The 25,564-nt window shown below is 36.6% G+C and overlaps 1 protein-coding gene, 6 non-coding genes and 2 pseudogenes across 7 annotated transcripts; 1 reads left to right on the forward strand and 8 right to left on the reverse strand.

The window, feature by feature from the left end:
* The first annotated feature begins 16,432 nt into the window (after positions 1-16,432).
* LOC124910412 lies at positions 16,433-17,872 on the forward strand. Its single transcript, XM_047451048.1, has one exon. The coding sequence runs from the start codon at positions 16,489-16,491 to the stop codon at positions 17,692-17,694; it is 1,206 nt and encodes a 401-aa protein (XP_047307004.1). The 5' UTR covers positions 16,433-16,488; the 3' UTR covers positions 17,695-17,872.
* A 1,371-nt stretch (positions 17,873-19,243) lies between these two features.
* On the reverse strand, positions 19,244-19,334 carry LOC124910898 (annotated as a pseudogene).
* Positions 19,335-19,607: 273 nt separating this feature from the next.
* On the reverse strand, positions 19,608-19,752 carry LOC124910934. Its single transcript, XR_007096537.1, has one exon. It is a non-coding gene; the product is annotated as a small nucleolar RNA snoR134 (small nucleolar RNA).
* A 580-nt stretch (positions 19,753-20,332) lies between these two features.
* Positions 20,333-20,447, reverse strand: LOC124910971. The gene has a single exon (XR_007096568.1). It is a non-coding gene; the product is annotated as a small nucleolar RNA Z278 (small nucleolar RNA).
* A 21-nt stretch (positions 20,448-20,468) lies between these two features.
* Positions 20,469-20,575, reverse strand: LOC124910893. Its single transcript, XR_007096509.1, has one exon. It is a non-coding gene; the product is annotated as a small nucleolar RNA snoR97 (small nucleolar RNA).
* A 50-nt stretch (positions 20,576-20,625) lies between these two features.
* On the reverse strand, positions 20,626-20,741 carry LOC124910974. The gene has a single exon (XR_007096571.1). It is a non-coding gene; the product is annotated as a small nucleolar RNA Z278 (small nucleolar RNA).
* Positions 20,742-20,794: 53 nt separating this feature from the next.
* LOC124910960 lies at positions 20,795-20,886 on the reverse strand. Its single transcript, XR_007096557.1, has one exon. It is a non-coding gene; the product is annotated as a small nucleolar RNA Z223 (small nucleolar RNA).
* Positions 20,887-20,911: 25 nt separating this feature from the next.
* LOC124910917 lies at positions 20,912-20,995 on the reverse strand. Its single transcript, XR_007096527.1, has one exon. It is a non-coding gene; the product is annotated as a small nucleolar RNA U36a (small nucleolar RNA).
* Positions 20,996-21,031: 36 nt separating this feature from the next.
* Positions 21,032-21,175, reverse strand: LOC124910929 (annotated as a pseudogene).
* Positions 21,176-25,564: the final 4,389 nt, after the last annotated feature.

Here is a 25,564-nt window from a genome sequence, read left to right on the forward strand (position 1 = left end):
TGTCCATGGTAACCTAACCATTGACAATGTACTTCTAGTGGAAAACCTACGTTTTAACCTACTTAGCATTAGTCAGATGTGTGATGCTGGATACACGGTAGAATTTCTTAAACATGCATGCTTAGTTAAGAACTCTCAAGGTATCGTACTACTAACCGGAAATAGGATAGGTAACATTTACAAGGTAGACTGGAAAACTATAGTAGAATATCCTATATGCATGATAGCTAAGACTGATCAAACCTGGTTGTGGCATAAGAGACTAAACCATCTAAACATGAAAACTTTAAACTACATTCGTGGTAAAAAGCTAGTTGAAGGTATTCCTGATATAGTATTTAACCAGGATAAGGTTTGCTCAGCATGCCAAATGGGTAAACAGACTAGGTCATCTTTTAAGAGTAAAGGAAATATCCAATCTAGCCGATGTTTGGATCTTCTTCACATGGATCTATTTGGACCGATTCAGGTCATTAGCCTAGGAGGTATTCTAGATTTACATGGGTAATATTTCTACCATCTAAACGTGAAACCGTATCAAACCTGATTACGCTTCTTAAGCGCTTGCAAAATGAAAAATCAACTCGCATTAATAGCATTCGAAGTGATCGATGTACCGAATTTACCAATAGTACATTAACTGCATATCTTGATGAATCCGGCATTAGACACGAGTTGTCTAGTGCTAGGACTCCTCAACAAAATGGCCTGGCCGAGAGAAGAAACCGGACTCTCAAGGAAGTCGCACGGTCCATGATAGCCGATTCCGGCATTGCTCAGAAATTTTGGGCTGAGGCTATCAACACTGCATGATATACACAAAATCGGTCTTTAATAAACAAATTTCACAACAAAACACCGTATGAGGTTTATTTTAACAGGGTTCCTAAACTCAAGTACCTCAGGATTTTCGGTTGTAAGTGTTATATACACATAAATGGTAAAACTCAACTCACTGTTTTTGATGCAAAAACCGATACCGGGATCATGCTAGGATACTCAGCTGTAAGTAAATCATATAGAGTATATAATAATAGAACTACAACCATGGAAGAAACAATTCACGTTGTTTTCGATGAATCGGTTGAAAGTAATACTGCTTCATGCTTTGATCTCCACAACAGATTGGAAAATAACAATATTCATTCTGATAATGAAGATGAGACTCCAGTCTTCAGACGGTTTGTCCATGAACAACTGGGTAACATTGAAACCCAGCCGGATCAAGCTGTTCCACAACAGGAAGCTGACACTTCGGTCCAATCCGAGGAAGTCGGTCGGTCTGACAAACTTGTTCAGCCTACCGACATGTCTAGCCTTGATCAAATAAACGGTAATTTGGTAGACACCCTTGAACTGAATCTCAGAAGAAATAGTAAACATCCTCCTGAGCAAATTATAGGTGACCCTTCAAAACCTGTTCGAACTAGGAGTCAACTTCTGGAAGGATATTTTAATTCCGCTTTCATATCCCAGATTGAGCCGAAAAGAATATATGAAGCATTGTCAGATCCGGATTGGATCTTGGGAATGCAAGAAGAGCTAAACCAGTTCGAGAGTAGTAAAGTCTGGTACCTAGTTCCAAGACCAAAGGATCAATCGGTCATAGGAACAAGATGGGTATTTAGAAACAAACTCAATGAGGACGGTTTGGTCACAAGGAACAAAGCCAGATTAGTGACACAAGGCTACAAACAGGAAGAAGGCATTGATTTGGAAGAGTCATTTGCCCCTGTAGCCAGGATTGAAGCCATTAGAATTTTTCTTGCATTTGCTGCTTTCAAAAACTTTAAGGTTTTTCAAATGGATGTTAAAAGTGCATTCTTGAACGGTGACCTACGTGAAGAGGTATATGTTGAACAACCACCCGGTTTCAAGAGCACTGCCTTTCCAAACCATGTATACCGGCTAAATAAAGCTTTATACGGTCTAAAGCAAGCACCTAGAGCCTGGTATGATACACTAACCGCATTTCTAGTACAACATGATTTCACCATCGGTTCGGTGGATAAAATATTGTTTAAATTTGAAAAGAAGGAACATATCCTACTTGTTCAAATCTATGTAGATGATATCATTTTTGGCTCAACCGATCCTAAGCTATGTGATAAGTTTTCAAAAATGATGACTGATAAGTTTGAGATGAGTATGATGGGAGAATTAAGTTTCTTCCTAGGTCTTCAGGTTAAGCAACTCAAAGAAGGAACTTTCATTAGCCAACCTAAGTACACCAAGGAGCTACTAAAGAAATTCGTGATGGACACTTGCTCCTCGGCGGCTACTCCAATGAGCTCATCGATTAAATTAGACAGGGATGATGAGGGCCAATCGGTAGACCAGATTGCATACCGGGGAATGATCGGCTCTCTACTATACCTGACAACAAGTAGACCGGACATCCTGTTTGCAGTTGGTGTATGTGGGAGATTCCAAGCAAACCCAAAACAATCTCACTACACAGCCGCAAAAAGGATACTGAAGTATCTAAAAGGCACACCTGATGTTGGTCTGTGGTACCCAAAGGACTCATCCTTTAATCTAACAAGTTACTCAGACGTAGACTATGCAGGATGTAAGATTGATAGAAAGAGCACCAGCGGAACATGTCAGTTCCTAGGTGACCGACTAGTGTCATGGCATAGCAAGAAGCAGACATCGGTGGCCACATCAACCGCGGAGGCTGAATATTTGGCGGCCGGAAGCTGCTGCTCTCAACTCCTCTGGATCCAACAACAACTGAAGGACTTCGGCATCATAGCCGAAGAGTCCCCGATCTTCTGTTACAATACAAGTGTCATTGCGATCACCTACAACCCGGTTCTCCACTCCAGAACAAGCATATCGACATAAGGCACCACTTCATCAGAGAACATGTCACGTTGAAGCATATCCGGCTGGAATACGTATCAACCGATCAACAAGTAGCCGATATCTTCACTAAGCCTCTACAGGAAGCTAAGTTCTCTCAATTCAGACTTACTCTCGGCTTAACCGATATTAGCCAGATCCTTCCTAAGGATGTTTAAAGGGAAACCGGTTCGGACAGACAAAACCGGTAGTTCCTCCTAAACTGTTAGACTTCAAATTTTCAAGTTACCTATGGAAGAACCGCCCAGTTCATTAGACAGAGTAAACCGACCGGTTACTTGATGCATGCATCAAATAACCGCATCAGGATGAACAACTGATGAATGACCGGTTCAGAAGCAGGTCATCTTAGATTATTTGAAATACAAACAGAAGTGGAATAATTATCAGTGTTTAGAGATATCTGTTCTGAAACATTGCCCTTTCAAAGTAAACTGGTCGCGCCTAAAAAGACGTGAAGATCTTTTGATATCTTTCACAGTCCAGGCCTATGACCAACATCCTAAACTGCAAACCTGCCTAATTCATGCAATATCTCTTATCCTGCAGTCAATAGATATCATCTCATTTAATGCCTGGACAATAGGATAATCCCTAAACTAGTATTTAAGTGAAGTAACCATTCACCACAACACTCACAAGACAAAAGATTATCCTCTCACTAAGATAAAAATGTCTCAGTTCCCCAACATCCTTCAGGTTGATTTTCAATCCTGTTCAAACACAGAGCACTATGAGATTTACAAGATAATTAAATCTCTGGAGGAAACCGGTCTTCAGAACTTCCTAGACGACAAACACACCATCTATCCGGAATCCGTCTTGGAATTCTTCTACCACGCAAGGGTGTTTAGAGGCACCCCCCACTTTGAAACCCACATTCAATCCAAAGTGGGAGGCATTGTCTTTGATTTCACCGAACGGGATTTTGCGCGGTGTCTTAGCCTGCCAAGGCACGGGATAACGGATCTAGAAATTCCAGCAGATGTAAAGGCCGAGGTCTCCGTCGCCTTTGCCCGGTCTGACGAACCGGTTGAGGATCACGGAGCAAAATCATGTCTGAGAGCTGAATATCAGCTTCTAAATGATATGATCGGTAAGAGCATCTTTGGAAGGGATGTCACAAATACCTACAGTGTCTCGAACTTCAACATGATGGCGGCTATAATCACCGGCACACCGGTAAACTGGTCCAGGGTGCTTTTTGACATCCTTATCTGGATGGTCGGCATCCGATCAGTCGGTTTCATCCCCCAACTAAGCTGTCTCCTTGTGGAGCTTGGAGTCCCAACCTGTCCCGGAGAAGGTTTGAACCAAGCTCAGGTGCTGACTAAAGAAGTAACCGACCCATTTTATAGGCGGTTCGAGAGAGCTTGGAGGAGAAGAAACCGCCACAACGGTGACGTCAACTCTTATGCACCCTGAGACACTCCTTCCTGCACCCGGTCGTTTTGCTTCATGCACCGGGTGCATCTTTATTCAACTCATGTTTGATCGTTTCGGCTTCATCCGTGTTCCCTTCGGTTTCATTTATGTCTCTTTTGATTTCATGTTCCCCCTCATTGTTAATCATGCCATTTCGGCATTATTCTATGTTATTTTCGGTATCATCTAATTAATCTCGGTTATGTTTAAGTGCATTTACTGAAAAAGGAATCCCTAATTAATGAGATAACCCCCAACCACCTGAATATTTAATATCCAACTAACCTGGTTACTTCCCAACTAACACCTACCTCGGGCTTCGCAATCTGCCGCTTCCCCATGCACCTTGGAAAGGTAAAGATTATTTTCCTTAATAAAACAAAACTGACAATCAATGCTTAGATTTTCCCTCCAAAACCGATCCTATATAAGGAGCCATCCTCTAATCAACTTACCACATCCGAAAGCATTAAAACACTTCTGAAATCCTTTGAATCCCATCTCTCTCAACACCGAAATCATGCCGAGCCGAACTTTGGGAAACTTCTTAAGCATTGACTTCAACTCTTGCACGGGAGAGAGGGACGGAAATCCTGAACAGGAGCTCATGTTTCACTCTCTCACTGAAACCGGTCTTCAACCTTTTCTTGAAGAGGCCGGTCCAATTCTCCTAGAGGATGTCAAGGCCTTCTTTCGAAGCGCCTGCATCAGGGGAAAGTATGTGGTCTCTACCGTCAGAGACCACACATTCTGGATCGATGAAGCTGAATTTGCTTCACTATTCGGTCTACCCACTGAAGGATTCTCTGACTTTCCGACTATACAGGACCTTGCGGGATTTGAACTCGCCCAATACCTATCGGCCACCCCCTCTCCGGTGGAATACTATGGGCCAAAAACCCAGCTTTCTAGTCACGGTCAACTACTTCTCGAAATCGTGACCCGGTCGATCCTGTGTCAATCGCCGAATCAACGGTATTCTAGAAATACCTATAATATCATGACCCACATCCTTTGCGAATCGGCCATCAACTGGTCAACGGTCATATTTGAAAACCTCAAGAATATGGTGCTGACCAAGAGAGGTCTCGGTTATGCACCGCATATCAGCAAGCTGATTCTTGGGTACCGGCCGGAGTTCGGACCGGGCACACCGGCCTCCTCCTCAAACATCCTCGACAAGGATTCGGCAATAGACCGAATTTCTAGAATGTCTTTTCCATAGGCTGTACTTTCCATTATTTATGTATGCCTATCTCAATACCGAATTTTCTGTCGGTTTTCTTTCTGAAATATTTCTTGAATTCAATCTCATTTCAGTTTAAATGACCGTGTCTTCTTAAATTCTTTGAACATTCATCTAAGTAACCGGTTAACATCTTCAAACTATAACCGCGTTATTATCCGGTCACATAAAATTGCTTAAATTGTAAACACTCTGGTCACTCAAAATAACCGGTTAGACTTAGAAACCGTACCATCAATCGGTTTCAAACAGAAGAGTGCGTCATCAATGGCATAAGCAAAGGATTTGGAGGGAAATTTCCCGCCCAAGACTGCCGCTCCCCCCCCTTTGGTTTACCGCCCATGGTTTGGCGCCCATTATCTCCCGCCCACGGTTTGCCGCCTCTTTCAAATTGGAGGGAAAATTCCCGCCCAATATTGATGGGACGGTTGGGCTTCCAAACCGCATCTATAAAAGGGACTCTCGGTCATTTTATTTCATTCTCACGCGAATCTGCTTTCTCTCTCTAAGCCTTCTAACTTTCTGAAGCGGTTATCTCTCACACTCTCTCAAACTCTCTAACATGGGGCGTGATTCGGCTTTGTTTAGACACCTATCTCAGGTGGATTTCGAGGAAATCAGGCTGAAAGGAACGTCCGAGGCGAAGGAGGTTATTGACTGGGTAGTCAAAACCGGTCTGGAATATTTCCTCGGCGGTCCTCATGTTATATACAAAGATGCGGTCGAAGAATTTTTCAAAACCGCAACCATCTCCAACGACAAAATCACCGCAACTGTGTGCGGTTCTGAAATAGAGCTCACCGAGGCATCGATGGCAGAGAGCCTGCGCCTTCCGACAACCGGCCAGGATGCAACGGCAGACATAGAGCACAAAACATTTGAGGCGACTTGCCAAATTCTATCGGCAACTAAAGAACCGATCAAAGTATCCGGCAGCAAACAAATGTTGAAGCCGGAGTATATCCCAATATGTGACATCTTCGCAAGGGCGATTCTGGCGAGGGGAGGAAACTACAGCAATCTAACAAGAGACAAAATCAAGATGCTGATCGGCCTGATAGAGGGAAGAAAGGTCAACTGGGCAAAAGTGGTGTTCAACAACCTAATGGATATGGTGAAACTGGATTCAAACCGGTCGTGGGGATACGTCGTTACTCTCGGTAAGATCTTCCTTCACTACAATCTCGACATCGGTCCCGGCGTCGTTGTTGCAGATCGATGCCTCATCAGATCGAAGCAATTCCTAGAAAGGAAACAGCCGGCCCCCGGTTCCACAGGTGGCCGAAAGAAGAAAGCCGACAAGAAAGCTGCCCCAGCCAAAGCAAAGGCTGAAAGCAAAGGAAAGGAGAAAGTAACCTCCTCGGAACCGCCGCAGCAAACAGAAGATGAGGAGTGGGCTTCCCACTCTGAGCGAACCGATCCAGAGAAGACCGAGGATGACAGATCGGTCAACGAGCATTCGGCCTAGAGCCCCGATAATACCGGCCCTGACGCCAATCCTGAGACCACCGAGGGTGGTGAAAAGGACGGTGAGGAAGGAGACAAAGAAGCCGATGATGAAGGCGGCAACAATAATGAGGAGGCCGAAGAAGCAGAGGCCGATAGGGTAACCCGAAAACTCCTTCAAGGCGCCAAAAGGCGAGCCGAGTCGGTTGAAGAGCTATACCTGGAGTGGCACGAGCACCGGTTTGGTACACCGTATAGAGAAATCCTACCGGGCCACACAGACGAGGAATGCATCCACAGACTGGAGGAAGTGGAGGACTTGATGATGAATCTCACAAACTCCAACACAATTCAAGAGGTACAACACCGAACCTGCCTCTTGATACCGAAGGTCCAACTACGGAAGCTAACCGCACGCATCCGGAAAATTACGGAGGAGTTCAAAGCGGTGGGACCGGAAGACACTTTAACACCGCGAGTGTTAGAAAGGCTTGAAAAAGCCAAAGGGACCTCATTCAAGAAATCGACCGGCTGGAAGCAATTTGCAGCCAAAGAAAAGTACCGGTCTATACTGCTCCCCAGATCGAAAGGATTCTGGTTAACTGTCCAACACCTCCAAGGGAGAATGCGGCATCGAAAGAATCCGATGAAAGAGCGGATCCTAAGCTCACCGGGCAGTCCCCTCCTTCACAACCGGAAGTCTCCGCATCAGACTTCACAAAGGAATGGGTAGAGGGCCGTCTCCAAAGGCTTGAAGACTCAACCGCAGAACGGATTGACAACCGCATTCAAGAGTTTGAAGACTCCGCGGTTCAGCCATTCAAGGATAGAGTCCAAAGAATCACTGGCTCGGCACTCAAGTTCGCCGACAACACATGGTTTCTCTTGAATTCCAATCGGGACCGAATCTCAGAAGTCGACGAAGATCTACAGAAAGAGGTGGCTCTACGCGGTAAATATGTTAAGCGAACCGCAATTCTGGAGGATTCGACCTCCGAGTTAAAGAAAGACTTCGACCGGCTTGAAAGAGAGACCGATCAACGGTTGACAACGATGAGTGATGATCTGGTCGGCACAACACTTGAACGGGTCTCCGAACTCGAGAAGAAAAATGAGGGTCTCGAGGCCGAACTCAAGGCACTCTCCGAACAAGTTGCCGAAATGCTGAGAGTTAAGGTGAACGCGGATGCCGCGGCTATAGCGGCCGATGCCCAAGCGGCTATGAAGGTCCAGGATGCGCTGGATGCCGAAGCGGGTAAAGAGAAGGAGGCACCGCGACCATCTAAACTTACCGAAGAGGAAGAGGAAGCCGCGCGGATTAAAAGGGCAGAGGCCATATTCCCAGGACTTACAAAGAAAGCAGCCGCTCAGGCTGCGGAGGATGCCGCGCGGTTAGAAAGGGAATCACGGAGGCTGGAGGGCTTCGCAGCCGAAAACAAGAAGAAAAAGGCGGCCGCCTCCGCTTCAGCGCCGAAAAAGCGAAAGAGGGAAGCCCCTAAGAAAGTTCACATAGCCGACCTGCTCAATGAGGTCACTGACTCGGTCGTCACGAGCACATCGCAGCAGGCCGACCAAGTCGAAGAGGAAGTCGAAGAACAACTGCAGTCCCGGTCTACAAGACCACGAGTCTCCGAACCGACCAGTCGACCGCCACCGGAGAAGAAAAAGCGGATCATATATGACTTCTCGGACTCTGAATAGGGACTATCCTTCCTTTATTATTGCCTTAGTGTTTTTATACATATTTTGTCTCTTTCGGTTATCTATATATATAAAGTTATTTTTGAAACCGGCCATCTCTTGCATTTCTACTTAGTTATGATAATTTTAAATAAAATAATCAAAAAGGGAGAAATTGATAAGATAAAAGATAAAGACTCTTCCAAAATTTTTCTCAACATTTTTCGAAAAATTCTCCTAAGTCGGTTTCAAAAATTCGGATAAACAAAACAACCGGCCTACGGTTGCAAACTTACATGATTTTGATAATTTTAAATAAAATAATCAAAAAGGGAGAAATTGTTAGATAAAATCAGACCGGTTCAAATAAACCTAACTTAAATAAACTTTCCACGCATGAATAAGGAACCGGACCGGATAAACAAAAGAACCGGCTAAAGAAAACTAATCGGTCAAGCCACTAAACCAACCAAGAATACTCGGAATATGACCGCACAAAGAAAGGATCGGCCAAAGCAAAACCGGAAATATCAAACAGCCGATCAGCCACAAGGCAGAGGAATAACCGGAAGAAGTCCGGTTACATCACTCATACCAAAAGCCATTCGGTTAAGACAAATGGCCGACCAGAACAAGAAGACAATTCGGGTATCTGTTGAGAATGATACCAAAGGAACAGACTGAATACTTCCATATCCATGCAAGTCTGAGGAAAGACTGTAGGCTGCAGAAGACAGTACTATCGGATCCTTCCACTTCAGGATAAGCCAGAAAGAAGATCTTCCAAGTATAGACAACTGTCCAACAGACAGTGCCTACATCAAGTAAAGGACAAACCCGGCAGGTTTGTCTTACATACCGGAAGAACAGACCGCCAGGTCTGAGACAGAATGCCAGGTCTGAGGTTGACCATCAGGTCTGAGGAAACGACCGCAGGTCTGAATCTCTGAAACACTGAATCACTGCACCTCTGCTCAGCCAATCAGATTCAAGACAGTGAAATATGATCGTTGGCATATTTCACCTATAAAAGGGGTAGTTGAAGAAGAGTAAATGCGGGACACACAGTAGGATAAGTGACACGCTAAGAGCATTTACTCTACAAGTGATAAGATTGTGTTATTCTAAGAAAGCCTAAGTGCTAAAGTTAAAAGTGTGTCTTACAATTTCAGTGTAAATTGTAAGAGTGTTATCGAGCAGGAAATAAGTCTCGATCGGTTTGTACTTGTATTCCTTAGTGAATATCCTTCTCGCGGTTTCGAGAGGAAGGGGTGACGTAGGAGTTTTATCTCCGAACATCCATAAAATCTGTCTTGTTATTTACTTTCTGCCGGCTCCATTGTCTAACCGATTAACTGAACCACACCGCTCTAAACCGACTCTACACTATTCACGCCAAGTTTCTAGATTACCGAAACCGACCCATCAAATCTCAAATCTTCATTATACAATACCGATTCTGCCTATCATACAAGTGTGCCGCTTCAACCTGAAAGCAAACATCTTCCGCGCTTGAACCTAGTTCAAGGGTTTGTGACAGGTTGTGTAGTATTGAAACCCCGATGTTAATCTCTAACCGGATTAACCACCACCCTTCGAGTGAGAACCGCTAACCGGTCCAACCCCCCGGTCCTCCAGCGGCTACCTAGATCCTAACACAAGCAGTCTCAGCATGACACACATACAGATTGTTCATCTTTTTAGCAGTAAAGATAACAAGAGACCCATGTAAAATTTTCATAACACCATTCCCCCATTTTCCCTCCAAACCATCATTCTCAAGAGATGCACAAGACAACAAATTATAATGAAAATCAGGAACATGCCTCACATTCTTCAAAGTAAACACAACCATAAGAAAACGTTAAGCATACATCACCTATTCCTAACACATTGTAATTTTTTGAATTTGCCATAGACACAAAACCATGTTCAATCTCTTTATAGTTCGAAAACAAATATCTAAATGGAGTCAAATGGAAAGTACAACCAGAGTCAACTAGCCAATCAGATTTACGCAAAGAATCAAATAACACAGAGTTCAAGCTAACATAATCACATAGATTATTAATCATAAAAATATCACCCAAATTGCCCTCACAAACAACCACATTAGCATTTTCAACATGCTGATTTCTCTTAGGCTTAGGACAGTCATTGATAAAATGACCAGACTCATGACAATTATAACACTTTCTAGCACTAGACCTAGACATATATCTGCTTTTACTAGTATTATGAGATTTCTTACCAGAACTCTCATTACTGACATTCTTTTGGGCACTCGACCTACCCTGAGATCTACCCCTCACATGCATGACTTCCCCACCAGACTGCTTATCCCTCTTCGAGTGTTTTAAATCTAACTCCTTACTCTTAAGACCATTGACAACAATATTAAGAGTGATATTGTTTCTGCCATACTTAATGGCAGACTTCACATCATTAAAAGAATCAGGAATAGCATTCAACAAGACAATGGAGGCATACTCATCAATGTTCTTATCACCACACAATTTAATATCAGAAATAAGTTTAGTGAAAACATCCAGATTATCTTCAATGTCCTTGGACATATCCAATCTAAATTTGAAAAACTTTTCAAGTAAGAACATTTTATTAGGTAGAGAAGTTTCAGTATAAAGTTCAGATAATTTATCCCACAAGGATTTTGCACACTCTAAATTACCAATTTTTCTCATCACAGAATCAGGTAAAATTCAAGTATATAGAGGCACAAGCATTTTTATTCATTTCACTATTTTTCTCAACGATATCAGTAACCGCATAAACCTGACTAACAACTTTAAAACATTTTTTCTGAATCAAAACACATTTCATTTATTGTTTCCAAATGCTAAAATCAGTTTTTCCGTCAAACGAAACCATACCATATTGATTAACACCAGACATGCTATCAAACAAATTAAAAAGCAATCAACAATCAATTGGCAGAAATTAATAGGAGGGTTCAAGCTATGATACCTTGCGAAACTCAAAGAAAGTTTCGACTTACCCACCCCGCTCGGGGATTTGCTGCTTCGTCTTCTCAGCAGCGGCACGACAGCGGCACGACGATGACTTTGATTCTCAACGGTCGCGACAAACGCTACACCGACAATGGTTGAACATGACAGCAATGACTTCTTCTCCAGAGGCGTCAGCGACTTTCTTCTTCCTCCAGTAGCAGCAGAAGAAGAGAATAAAAGCAAGAGGATTAAAGAAGAAACAGAGGACAAATCTACGCTTATTGGTGAAGATAACTTATATCCTCCAACCAAATCTCAAACTTCAATTACAAACCCTAAACTCTAGCTCTGATACCATTGTTGGGTGTGAATACGATTGGAGTTTGGCTCAGTCCTCTTGTTTATCGATTATGTTGCACCACTATCTCACACAAAGGAGGCAACACTCTCACTAGCATCCAAACACCACAAAGGAATTTGACATATGCCTCCCACCAAGAAACTAGTATCTATTTATATTATTAGGTCAAGTCCAATAAACGGGTTACTAGAGATTGGGCCACAATGTTGGGCCAACCAATACCCAACATAAGCAATGAAAGAAGAAATGCGAGGAGATGCGACTAGTAGAGAAAGAGAGAGACTCTTTTCCGATGAGCGGGAAACGCTTCATTTTATTTTTTTTCTCCGTTGCGGCTGACGCGTGGCACGCGTCATGCCACGTTGAATGTTTCGCTCCATGTGTCAATCGATGCCCCTATCATTCCTCTTTTTGAATTTAAGTTATTGAAATAAATCAATCCGAATAAGACTATGTGACATCAATTTTGTTTAGCTTAAATATATATAATAAGTTACCAAAGAAATGTGATACTTTTAAGTGAAAATATTGTGTTAATTCCTATTCTTAATAAAAACAAATTTGATTAAATAAAACCTCTCATTAAATTAATCACAAACTCACAATATTAAAAAATTTAATTATTTTTCAATTCTAACTCAATGGAACGATAAGAAAAAGGTCAACCAATTGAAATAGAAATTCAAAAAAAAATAAGTTATCTATATATATATAATGATGCTTAATTTTTAAAGTGTCCGGATTGCCGGGTCGAGAGCTGGGGTTAATTTGGATACTTGGGTCGGATTGTGGGTTGACCCGCCTTTAAATTTAAAACGTTTAAAAATAAAATTAAAAATGCTAGAGGTATGTTTCGAACTTGCAACCTAACAAAACAAGTACAACTCTTTAACCAACTAGGCTACAAAGACTTTATATTTTAAATTCAACACCAAATTTGATAAACGCGGGACGTTTTAATATTAATATAAGTTCAACTTTTTAACTAACTAATCTATATATATATAATGATGCTTAATTTTTAAAGTGTCCGGATTGCCGGGTCGAGAGCTGTGGTTAATTTGGATACTTGGGTCAGATTGTGGGTTGACCCGCCTTTAAATTTAAAACGTTTAAAAATAAAATTAAAAATGCTAGAGGTATGTTTCGAACTTGCAACCTAACAAAAACAAGTACAACTCTTTAACCAACTAGGCTACAAAGACTTTATATTTTAAATTCAACACCAAATTTGATAAACGCGGGACGTTTTAATATTAATATAAGTTCAACTTTTTAACTAACTAATCTATATATATATAATGATGCTTAATTTTTAAAGTGTCCGGATTGCCGGGTCGAGAGCTGTGGTTAATTTGGATACTTGGGTCGGATTGTGGGTTGACCCGCCTTTAAATTTAAAACGTTTAAAAATAAAATTAAAAATGCTAGAGGTATGTTTCGAACTTGCAACCTAACAAAACAAGTACAACTCTTTAACCAACTAGGCTACAAAGACTTTATATTTTAAATTCAACACCAAATTTGATAAACGCGGGACGTTTTAATATTAATATAAGTTCAACTTTTTAACTAACTAATCTATATATATATAATGATGCTTAATTTTTAAAGTGTCCGGATTGCCGGGTCGAGAGCTGTGGTTAATTTGGATACTTGGGTCAGATTGTGGGTTGACCCGCCTTTAAATTTAAAACGTTTAAAAATAAAATTAAAAATGCTAGAGGTATGTTTCGAACTTGCAACCTAACAAAACAAGTACAACTCTTTAACAAACTAGGCTACAAAGACTTTATATTTTAAATTCAACACCAAATTTGATAAACGCGGGACGTTTAAATATTAATATAAGTTCAACTTTTTAACTAACTAATCTATATATATATAATGATGCTTAATTTTTAAAGTGTCCGGATTGCCGGGTCGAGAGCTGTGGTTAATTTGGATACTTGGGTCAGATTGTGGATTGACCCGCCTTTAAATTTAAAACGTTTAAAAATAAAATTAAAAATGCTAGAGGTATGTTTCGAACTTGCAACCTAACAAAAACAAGTACAACTCTTTAACCAACTAGGCTACAAAGACTTTATATTTTAAATTCAACACCAAATTTGATAAACGCGGGACGTTTTAATATTAATATAAGTTCAACTTTTTAACTAACTAATCTATATATATATAATGATGCTTAATTTTTAAAGTGTCCGGATTGCCGGGTCGAGAGCTGTGGTTAATTTGGATACTTGGGTCGGATTGTGGGTTGACCCGCCTTTAAATTTAAAACGTTTAAAAATAAAATTAAAAATGCTAGAGGTATGTTTCGAACTTGCAACCTAACAAAACAAGTACAACTCTTTAACCAACTAGGCTACAAAGACTTTATATTTTAAATTCAACACCAAATTTGATAAACGCGGGACATTTTAATATTAATATAAGTTCAACTTTTTAACTAACTAATCTATATATATATAATGATGCTTAATTTTTAAAGTGTCCGGATTGCCGGGTCGAGAGCTGTGGTTAATTTGGATACTTGGGTCAGATTGTGGGTTGACCCGCCTTTAAATTTAAAACGTTTAAAAATAAAATTAAAAATGCTAGAGGTATGTTTCGAACTTGCAACCTAACAAAACAAGTACAACTCTTTAACCAACTAGGCTACAAAGACTTTATATTTTAAATTCAACACCAAATTTGATAAACGCGGGACGTTTTAATATTAATATAAGTTCAACTTTTTAACTAACTAATCTATATATATATAATGATGCTTAATTTTTAAAGTGTCCGGATTGCCGGGTCGAGAGCTGTGGTTAATTTGGATACTTGGGTCAGATTGTGGGTTGACCCGCCTTTAAATTTAAAACGTTTAAAAATAAAATTAAAAATGCTAGAGGTATGTTTCGAACTTGCAACCTAACAAAAACAAGTACAACTCTTTAACCAACTAGGCTACAAAGACTTTATATTTTAAATTCAACACCAAATTTGATAAACGCGGGACGTTTTAATATTAATATAAGTTCAACTTTTTAACTAACTAATCTATATATATATAATGATGCTTAATTTTTAAAGTGTCCGGATTGCCGGGTCGAGAGCTGTGGTTAATTTGGATACTTGGGTCGGATTGTGGGTTGACCCGCCTTTAAATTTAAAACGTTTAAAAATAAAATTAAAAATGCTAGAGGTATGTTTCGAACTTGCAACCTAACAAAACAAGTACAACTCTTTAACCAACTAGGCTACAAAGACTTTATATTTTAAATTCAACACCAAATTTGATAAACGCGGGACATTTTAATATTAATATAAGTTCAACTTTTTAACTAACTAATCTATATATATATAATGATGCTTAATTTTTAAAGTGTCCGGATTGCCGGGTCGAGAGCTGTGGTTAATTTGGATACTTGGGTCAGATTGTGGGTTGACCCGCCTTTAAATTTAAAACGTTTAAAAATAAAATTAAAAATGCTAGAGGTATGTTTCGAACTTGCAACCTAACAAAAACAAGTACAACTCTTTAACCAACTAGGCTACAAAGACTTTATATTTTAAATTCAACACCAAATTTGATAAACGCGAGATGTTTTAATATTAATATAAGTTCAACTTTTTAACTAACTAATCTATATATATATAATGATGCTTAATTTTTAAAGTGTCCGGATTGCCGGGTCGAGAGCTGTGGTTAATTTGGATACTTGGGTCGGATTGTGGGTTGACTTGCCTTTAAATTTAAAACGGTTAAAAATAAAATTAAAAATGCTAGATTTATATTATTAATCGTGCAAATGCACGGGCTAAATGCTAGTTGTTATATTATATCTCTTATTTTAAATCAGTTTATGAAATCTCCTCAATAAACATATTTCTATCTCACTCATTCTAGATAAATAATTTTAACACAAAAATAATATCTCAATCAAATTTAATATTATCATCTATCAAATTACATAATAAAAATAAACTCAAATCTCATAATATTACATTTCAATACAATTTAATTATCATATTATTTTCAATTCTCAACTCCCAATGAAATCACGTCTAAAGATTCATAAAGATTTGTTTGGTTTAGAGTTCTAACTAAATTAATTATCCTTAGCATAATCTTGTTTAGGTAAATAATTTTTCTACTTTGCCCTCACACCCTTTTCATTTTAATAAAATAATAATAATTAATAAAAGAAGAGTATTTTCATAATATAAATAATTGATTTGATAATAATTATTTGTATTTATTATTTACCCATATTTAAAACAGAAGGGTAAATACCTGTAATCTGTATCCAATCAGATCTTTATTTTCAATCCAACGGCCATAGATGGGGAGCGGATGCCTAACGTCTTGATTTCTTGCAACGGTCAAAAAATTTAAAACTACACAAACTCCCTTTCTTCCTCATCCTCATATGCCCTAGAAATCTTTCTCCATTTTCTTATTCCCAAAAATCTAACCATTCTCTCTCTCAATACTCAAAGAAATGAATTCCTCGGAGCTTCAAATTTGGAACAATGCCGCTTTCGACACTGGCGAGTTTGAGAATACTAGAAAAACAAGTTTCTTCTTGGATCAATCAGATTTCCCCGATTCTTCTTCAATCAAAGAAAATCGGAATCCCATTTCCGTCAAAACTCCGGCGAAAGGAAACCCACTTCAACAACCCATCGGAAATTCGTTCTTGATTCCCAATCCACAATTTCAAAACCCGGAAGAAATTCGCGACGAGAAGAAGATAGATTCCGAAATGGAGGAAATCAAGAAGGAGATTACCAGATTAACTTCGAGATTGGAAGCTCTCCGATTGGAGAAGGCTGAACTGAGAATCAAAGCGCTAGATAAACTAGGACGGATGGTACCCGCAAAATTCAAGGAACAGAAACAGACTGTAAATGTTCGTCCGACAAGAGGGTTTAGTTTGGGACCATCGGAAATCGGTGGAGGATTCCGGCGAGGAGTTAGTATGGGACCGGCGGAAATCTATTCCGCCTCAAAATCGAAGCAATTGGGTAAACAAGAAACTGTTTTTACCCCTGTTCACCGTCGGAAATCATGTTTCTTGAAGCTGGATGATGTTGATGAAGATAGAGCAATGATTGGTTTAAGTTTCACTGTTGATTCAAAGCCGCCGAGAAGAACTATAACAAAGACTCCAACTCAAAGGCAAGCGGCCACAACTGTCGGATTGAAAAAAGAAGCATCAAGAACCGTTGGTATGTCTTCATCTTCAATCCAACCAAAGAAGTTGTTTAGTAAAGAAGTAGATAAATCTCAACCGATTAATAAGATAATGCCGGGGAGAATTGTGGCAAGTCGTTATAACCAGAGTAGTTCTGTTTCGAAATCTGCAATAAGGAAACGGTCATTTCCTGAGAACGATGAAGAGACGATGATGAAGAAAACAGGGAATTCAGGTAAGAAGAAATGGGAGATTCCAAGTGAGATTATGATACAGGGGAATAATGTTTATGATGGAATATCTCCAAGAGGAATTCTAATGCCTAATAGGATTAGAACGGTTAGAAGAATTGAAAGTGAAACTCCAAGGGATTCAGGTCCGGCAAAGAGAGTGGTGGATCTTGTCGGAAGAAGGTCTTTCTTTTATGATGGAGTGGAGGATGATGATGGTGATGAATCTGTTTCCAAGATGTTGAATTTTGCAGAAGAAGAAGAAGATGATCAGAAGTGAAATGAAATAAATTTTGTTTGTTTTGGAGGTGGGATAATTGTGAGAGGACTGTGTTTATATAAACCTGATTTTCTCTTAATTTCTTTCTATCATAAAATGATGGTGATAATGTAGAATGAAACATTTGATCTTCTAATTCAACTCCTCTTGATGAGTATAGATTGTTTAGTTGATTTAATTTATGTAGCTCTTGATTATCATAAAATGATGGTGATAATATGCTTTAACACATTGTAGTTATACAATTCAAAGAGGAGTTGTTATTACAACCTAAATATGATTAATTTGATTCTATATGAACAAGTGAAACATCATCTCTTTTATTTGTTGATTTTTTTCTTAATAAATAAATGCACTACATTTATTGAAAATATCAACTAACTTATTTTGTGAAGTTTTGTCTGTCTATTATGTTTCTTATTAATGGTAGAAAATAATCAAAGAATTTAATAAATGTTTAATTATTTAGTTTAATTATTTTAATTAGTTTTAATAGTTTATTTTATTATTTTTAAAAACATAGTTGCTTGATACAAAGTTGAAGAAATATTTGAATTAAAAAAACTATTACAATTTTTAGTTATTTTTATATTTTATTATTTTTTAATTTAAATAATCTATATATAATGATGTTTAATATTTAAAGTGTCCGGATTGCCGGGTCGAGAACTATGGTTAATTTGGATACTTGGGTCGGATTGTGGACTAACCCGTTTTTAAATTTAAAACGGTTAAAAATAAAATTAAAAATGTTAGAGGTATGTTTCGAACTTGCAACCTAACAAAAATAAGTACAACCTTTTATAAACTAGATTACTAAGACTTTATATTTTAAATTTAACACCAAATTTGATGAATGCGGGACGTTTTAACATTAATATAAATTGAATTTTTTAATTAACTAATATATAATGATGTTGAGTAAATTGATACTTGAGTCAGATTGTAAATTAACTCACCCATAAACTTAAAAATGTTATCCCTAATTTTTTTTCACGATTTTTTATATTATTACTCGTGCAAATGCACGGGCTAAATGCTAGATTTTTAATAACGCTTTTTAAAATCCAAGTAATTACCAATTTGAATGAGAAACTTTTCAAATATTAGGCAAAATCATGTGCACATCAATGAAAAATAAAGAGAATATTATTATTTTAATTTTACAAAAATAATAAATTATTTAAGAAAGAAAACTGAATAAAAATTGTGATAGTTAAAGCCTAATATGACATAATGCACAATTCAAATTTCCCAAAATTTGCATGAAATAGGGACCAGATATACATAAAAAAAAAAGATTACAACAAATAACTCTAATATTATCACTTAAATATCATAAAAGAGCAGTTCTAGGGATTTGCCGGTTACATTAAGAAATAGCAATTGATTTCTCCATTCAAAACCAGGTGTATCCTGCTTAACTAAAAAGTTCAAATTATTTATGGAAGAAAGTTATTCTAAAGATCTAAAGAAAATTGCAACAGTAGTATAAAATTTATAAAATATAACAAGTGATTGAAAAGCGATCAATTAGTCTAATACTAAGAAATTTTGTGCTGTTGTTTAACTCCAAACCCGTTTAATATCGAGGGTAGAAGCTGATATGAGTTATTCAGACTCCATATCCACTATTTTCATAATGATTAAGTGTATAGTTAAACTCAATTCACAAATATTACAGCATAAATGTCTCAAATAAATTCATTACCATCATTTGATTGCAGATTTACTAAAGAGGTTCTACCTGAAAACAGGGTCTTAGATAAAGAATTTATAATGCAAATTATAGAAAACAAGTATTTTACTCCTGCAAGTTTCCATACAAAAATCAAGAGCTACATAAATTAAATCAACTAAACAATCTATACTCATCAAGAGATTCAACGATTGTTATTTGTGCTTCATTGAGTAGATGTTAGCTATTAATTTGATACAAAATTAGTCATTATCAAAAAACTAAATCTGAACAATTAACAACAATCGATCTAGCACAATTATTGGAGCTTACATCAACAATTATAACTCTTCCAGAGAAGACCAGGAGATATCGTGCAGATATATCAATTGACCATAAAGGAAATCAGAAAAATAGATCAACAAAAGGATGAAAAATCACAAGTTACCTATGGACATAGAAATTCTATGAACTAAAGCTTCAAGGAAGGGAGGAAATTTAAATTTTTAGTAGGAAAGAGAATTATGTTGATTGTGTTCATAGAAACCACCTACTAAAACTAAATAATTTAAAATGAATTTATAGGAGGAGGATTCTATAAGACACTTGAGTTGATTGAGTTCTTAAGTTCTAGGTATATTATGACTGTGGGTAGACATTGGGTCAAAATTTAAAAAGATCCAATTTGACAAAGCTATAACAAATTTAAAAGGATCCAATTTGACAAAGCTATAACAAATTTAAAAAGATCCAATTTGACAAAGCTATAACAAATTTAAAAAGATCCAATTTGACAAAGCTATAACAAATTGATCTTAAAGAATGGTGTTGCAGGCAGCATAGTCTTTGTTTAAATTTACATGGAAAGCTGGTGACAAAAGACTGGATTAACAAATTCAAGAAACAGAAATGTAAATTTCAATGTTAATATGAAATGTATTTTAACAAATAACAAAAACAGCCTCAGTAAAATTCAGTAATATCAAATGAATGAAGATTCACCAAGGAGGTTCTCCCTGTAAACAGGGTCCTGGATCATCAACACCTCAATTATATGAATTAGATCATCCTTGGCAAAACTAATCTTAATAATAAGAAATCTAGTGCTGTTATTTAACTCAAAACCCGTGAAAATTTGAGGGTAAAAGCTGATAGACAACACACAATCTATGAGTTATTCAGACCCTATATCCACCATTTCATAAGGATTAAGAGTATAGTAAAACTCAATTCACAAATATTACAACAAAAATGCCTCAGTTAAATTCATTAATCTCATTTGAATGTAGATTCACTAAGGAGGTTCTCCCTGCAAAACAGGGTCCTAGATCTTCTACACCTCAAAAACATGAATTATATCATCAATGGATATCAAAAGAACATAATAAGAAACAAAGAAAGGAGGTATCTTTGAAAATCAAAATAAAGCTCAGGTATATTTTGCAGCTCTATCAATCACGAATTTTCTGAAGCAGAACTGGCGTTAAAGCTGTAGATATATCATCATAGCAAACAAAAAAAAAAATCAATTTTCAATCTTGGCTCATATCAAGAAATTCAACCATTATGTTTTATGCTTCATTGATTACTCTCAGAAGCGCGGATAGTTTTGAATCATAGCCAAGAAAAAAGATAAAGATCGTACAAGTGAAATAATATGAATGTAGCAATCGATTTGACACAAAATTAGCCATTCAAAAAACGCTAAACTGCAACACTTGACGGCAATAAATCTAGCACAATCATTGGGGCTTACATCGTCAGTACTAAATTTTTCAGAGAAGCCCGGGAGAGATCGTGCAGATATATCGATAGAAGATAAGGAAAACAGATCCATAGTAGGATCAAACGCGATTGAGCACATGTTGAGAAGGTTACCTTTGGACGTAGAAATACTCAAAACTTCTTATGTAGGCTGATTTGATGGTCAAAATTTATGAAAACCCTAGCGGCGCTCTAGCGAGGAATGAGCCTGGGAGAAGAAAAGGAGGTATGTAAATAAAAATAAAAGATAAATTGTTTTATTTTTTCAATCCATTAGACTGAATCAGTGTCTCTTAACCAAATTTTCTCTCAATTATTTCTCTTTAATTTATTATATCTTTCAATATCTAACTTTTTTTTTTTTTATTTGAGAGAAAACATTTACCAGGTATAGTTTTTATTAATTTAATAAACATTAACTCAATTATTATATATGTGAGTTATGTGATGAAAACTATAAAGTTGAAAAATACTTTTAAAATGTAGAACACTTTTAAGACGTTACACCCCACATTCGTGTTAAAATTTTTTTTAAATGAAGTCAGATTTTTTGCTCTTTGAAGTAATTTGAAGAAGGGGACAAGCATTGAAACATGTGATGGTACAACAAATCGGCCTCCTTTTAAATCACACATTTGTTTGAACTAAATCAAATGTTTTCTAATAATAAAATTGTCACATAATTCTTTTACAAATTTTCTTTTATTATATCTATTATTCATTGAATAAGATAACTATCATTGCGAATATTTAAGTGAATAAATTATTATATAAGTTTGTATTAGAGAATAGAATAATATATAAATCAGTATTCACATAATATCATGTCACATTATTTCTATAAAATAAATCATAATGTTTCAAATATTTTTAGTCGAAATCGTTTGCACATTCGTTTACGGTGGCATGTTTAATCTGAATTGTAACACATATATCGCATCGTTTCTAAAATCAACCAAAATTTTCCTTGTAAGACCAAATCAAACAAGGTCTTATTATTGAAATCTAGAATTGAGTAGGCCCTCCTCTACTAATACCGTATCCCAAAATCACGTCTCTTTTTTTATCATTTCAAATCTAAGCTAAACAATCATTTCAACTTTCTGGTAAATAACTTTAGTCTTTCTATACTTATTACAACCTTTTGTTTTATTTATTGAGAATAACTTATTAATTTTCTTTGACTCAACTATGTCAACAAATAAATATATACACATTTAAAAATAATAAAATCATTCAAGTAACAAAAGTAGCTCAAAGTGTCTAAAAATGTCACGTATTCTATTCTCACTTAGAACACTTTAATTATAAGGTCATTCTAACCTTATTAAAAATAAACTTAGCATCATAATCAAAAAGATAAATATATATATATATATATTAGTTTAAGAAATATATATATATATATATAATCTCCTTAGTTTAAGAAATATCGTAAAATATTAGTAATTACCAACGTTTAATAAATTTTAAATTGAAGAAGGTATATATTTATAATTAATTATTTTAAACTAAATCATATTTTTATTATAATTAATTTTAATAATTATCAATAAATTATATCATTAATTAATTATTATTAATCACCATTAAATTTTTAGAAATCAAATTAATTTATTTATATAAAGCATCGAGCAAGTATTATATGAGCTCGAGCTCGACTCAATATTAAACGAGTTGCTCGAACTCGACTTGAACTCGGTCAAAGTCAGACTCAAGACGAGCTTTAACCGAGCGACTCGTGAGTGACTTGGCTCATTTGCAACCCTAAGTGGGATGATGAACCAAAATTTTAGATTAAACTAGAGTCTATTTTAATGTTGATTTTATCAAATCATGTAGCTTACATTCCTCTCAAACCTCGTAAAAAGGAATGATAAAATGATTTTTTCGGAAGCCATCTCATTTAAAGTGAGGTGAGGAGTCTGCAAATATTATTTAATTAAATATAAACTAGCTTTTAATTTTTTAGAGTCGCCATCCAATTTTCTCTTTAAAAAAAGAAAAAGAAAATTAATTTGCGTTCTCGATCGCGTGTAAAGAGATTTCAATTTTTGGGTTCGGTGCTTGGTTACACGTAAGAAAAGACATCAGCGCTATGTCTCATGTGCCCGACAAATGACGGATTCTACTATAAAGTTTTGAGCATTTTGCATAAAATATTTTTTACACTTCGTTTATCTATTTAATCAAATACATGCGTCTAAGGATAAATCTAAATCTAAAATGCACTATGGTTTGTATCGATCTATCCCTAAAATATTCATCTAATTTTTATTTTTGGAAAATGACTTATCATCATTTCATTTAAAACCCAAACAAGGAATAAATCACATGAGTTTTTGATGAAGACAAAACAAACATTTGTCTGATTTTTAATGATTACAAAGAAATGAAACAAATTATACTTAAAGTGAAAAAATAAAAAATAATACTAAAGTGCCATAAAAAGAGTAGTTTTTGTGATATCTCTAAATGAGATGTTCCTATTATTAAAAATATCTCAAGTTTGCTTATTAACAGGAATTCTTCTCCAAGTATGAATGAGAGACTATCCATCTATCATGATATCATTTTACACATTCTCTATCGTCCTTCGAACTCGAGTACATTCCTTTACATTCATTTCCATCCAAATATAATATACAACATCACCAAAGAGCATTTGAAAATATTAGCTTATAACCTATTCCCCTAGTCTTTGCAATCACCAAGTTTTTGAGATTTTTCCAATTGCAGATTCATGTGATTAGAAAACTTAACCCATAATTCAGAAACAAATGAGCATTCTCCAAATAGATAATCAATACTTTCTGCCTCACTAACACATAATGTACAACTAGTGTAAGATATATCCATAAACTTCCGAAGACGGTCTCTAGTTGCTAGCCTTTTACAAAATATAAACCATAAAACAAATTTATGCATTGGGATGACTCTAGAGGACAAAACAACGTGATTCCAATCAATAATTTGTCCCCTAGTTCGTATTAGCACTCATGTCAACTTGAAGAGAACTTTCCCTCATTTTTTTGTCTTCCAATCCTATAAGTTCGCTCCATCCCAAAATTAAAAATCCTTTGCTAGATTCAAAATTTTAATTCCTTCTGGGCTTCTTCGTAGAAATGAATTACATTTCCCTTCAACTACTTCATAAACCGTAACCATGATATAATTTCTCCTAAAACATACTCTTTGAAACTCTTCTCTAAGGCGGATAATTTTATTTTCAAGCTAAGGGAAATACTATAACAGACAACCCTTATCATCACCAAACTTAATTTGAATAAATTGGAAAGCCTCATCTTTCAAATTTAGGATCTTCTTTAGCGACCAAGGCATACCCTCCTTTATTTTGCTCGTCCAAATACTCTCTTCTCTTTTCATAAATCTAGAATGTACCCATCTCACCCATAGTGAATCTGATTTTTTTTCAAGTGCCCAAAGATGGAGAAAAGTGAGGGCCTTATTCCACTCCACACAGTTCTTTATATCCATGTCTCTTTCTTCCCTTGACGTACATGCTCCACCTATGTTGCACGTATACGGATACGTGTATTCACGTAATACGATACGACAAATTATGAAATATAAGATACAATACATTTAAGATACATAAATTATATTTATAATATTTATATAAATTTAATATTAAAATAAATAAAAACAGAAACTCACATTCATGCTTAATAATATTCATTAAAATTAAAAAACAAAACACATAGTTATTTATCATTAAATTATTACAAATCATCCATATTAGTCTCATCACCGACATTGTCTTTATCTGTAAATAAAATTGCCTCCAACTTCAGGTTCATCAAGAGACAAATTTGTTACTTCAAGGATAAAAGTACCATTCATGTCCCTAGAATCAAATGCATATGCTCCAACATCTCACATATTACTTTCTCCTTCTTTGAATTTTGAAGTACTCCTACATAAAAACGAATATTATAAGGAATATACACCAAATCTTCTGCTCTTTGTGGTGTTATCTTAATCCTTTTTAATGAGTGTATGAAATTCTAAGTTCTCCAATTTCTCTCACAATAACAAGAAGAAGATAGTTGTCCAAGTAGCTTTAAAGTTAAATTTTGAAGGTTTGGTGTAGAAGCCCCGTGAATAACCCACCATTTGGTTGAAGACATAAAACTCCGGTCACGCATTGCATCATTATCATAAAAAATCATCAACATCGCCTAAAAAGAGGCAAATTCCTTATTGACACTTCTTCGTTCGGATGAATTCGAGTAATATCTTTCAATACATGTTTTCATTTCCCTTGAAACTTTGATATCACCGTGAGGAGGAAGACGATTGAAAGATTATTGGAGTCACTCATTATTATAGTACCTGTTAGGATCTAGGTCGCCGCTGGTGGACCGGGGGTTGGACCGGTTAGCGGTTCACACTCGTAGGGTGGTG

This window comes from Impatiens glandulifera, chromosome 7 (assembly GCF_907164915.1).
Source record: "Impatiens glandulifera chromosome 7, dImpGla2.1, whole genome shotgun sequence".
Classification (NCBI taxonomy): Eukaryota; Viridiplantae; Streptophyta; class Magnoliopsida; order Ericales; family Balsaminaceae; genus Impatiens; species Impatiens glandulifera.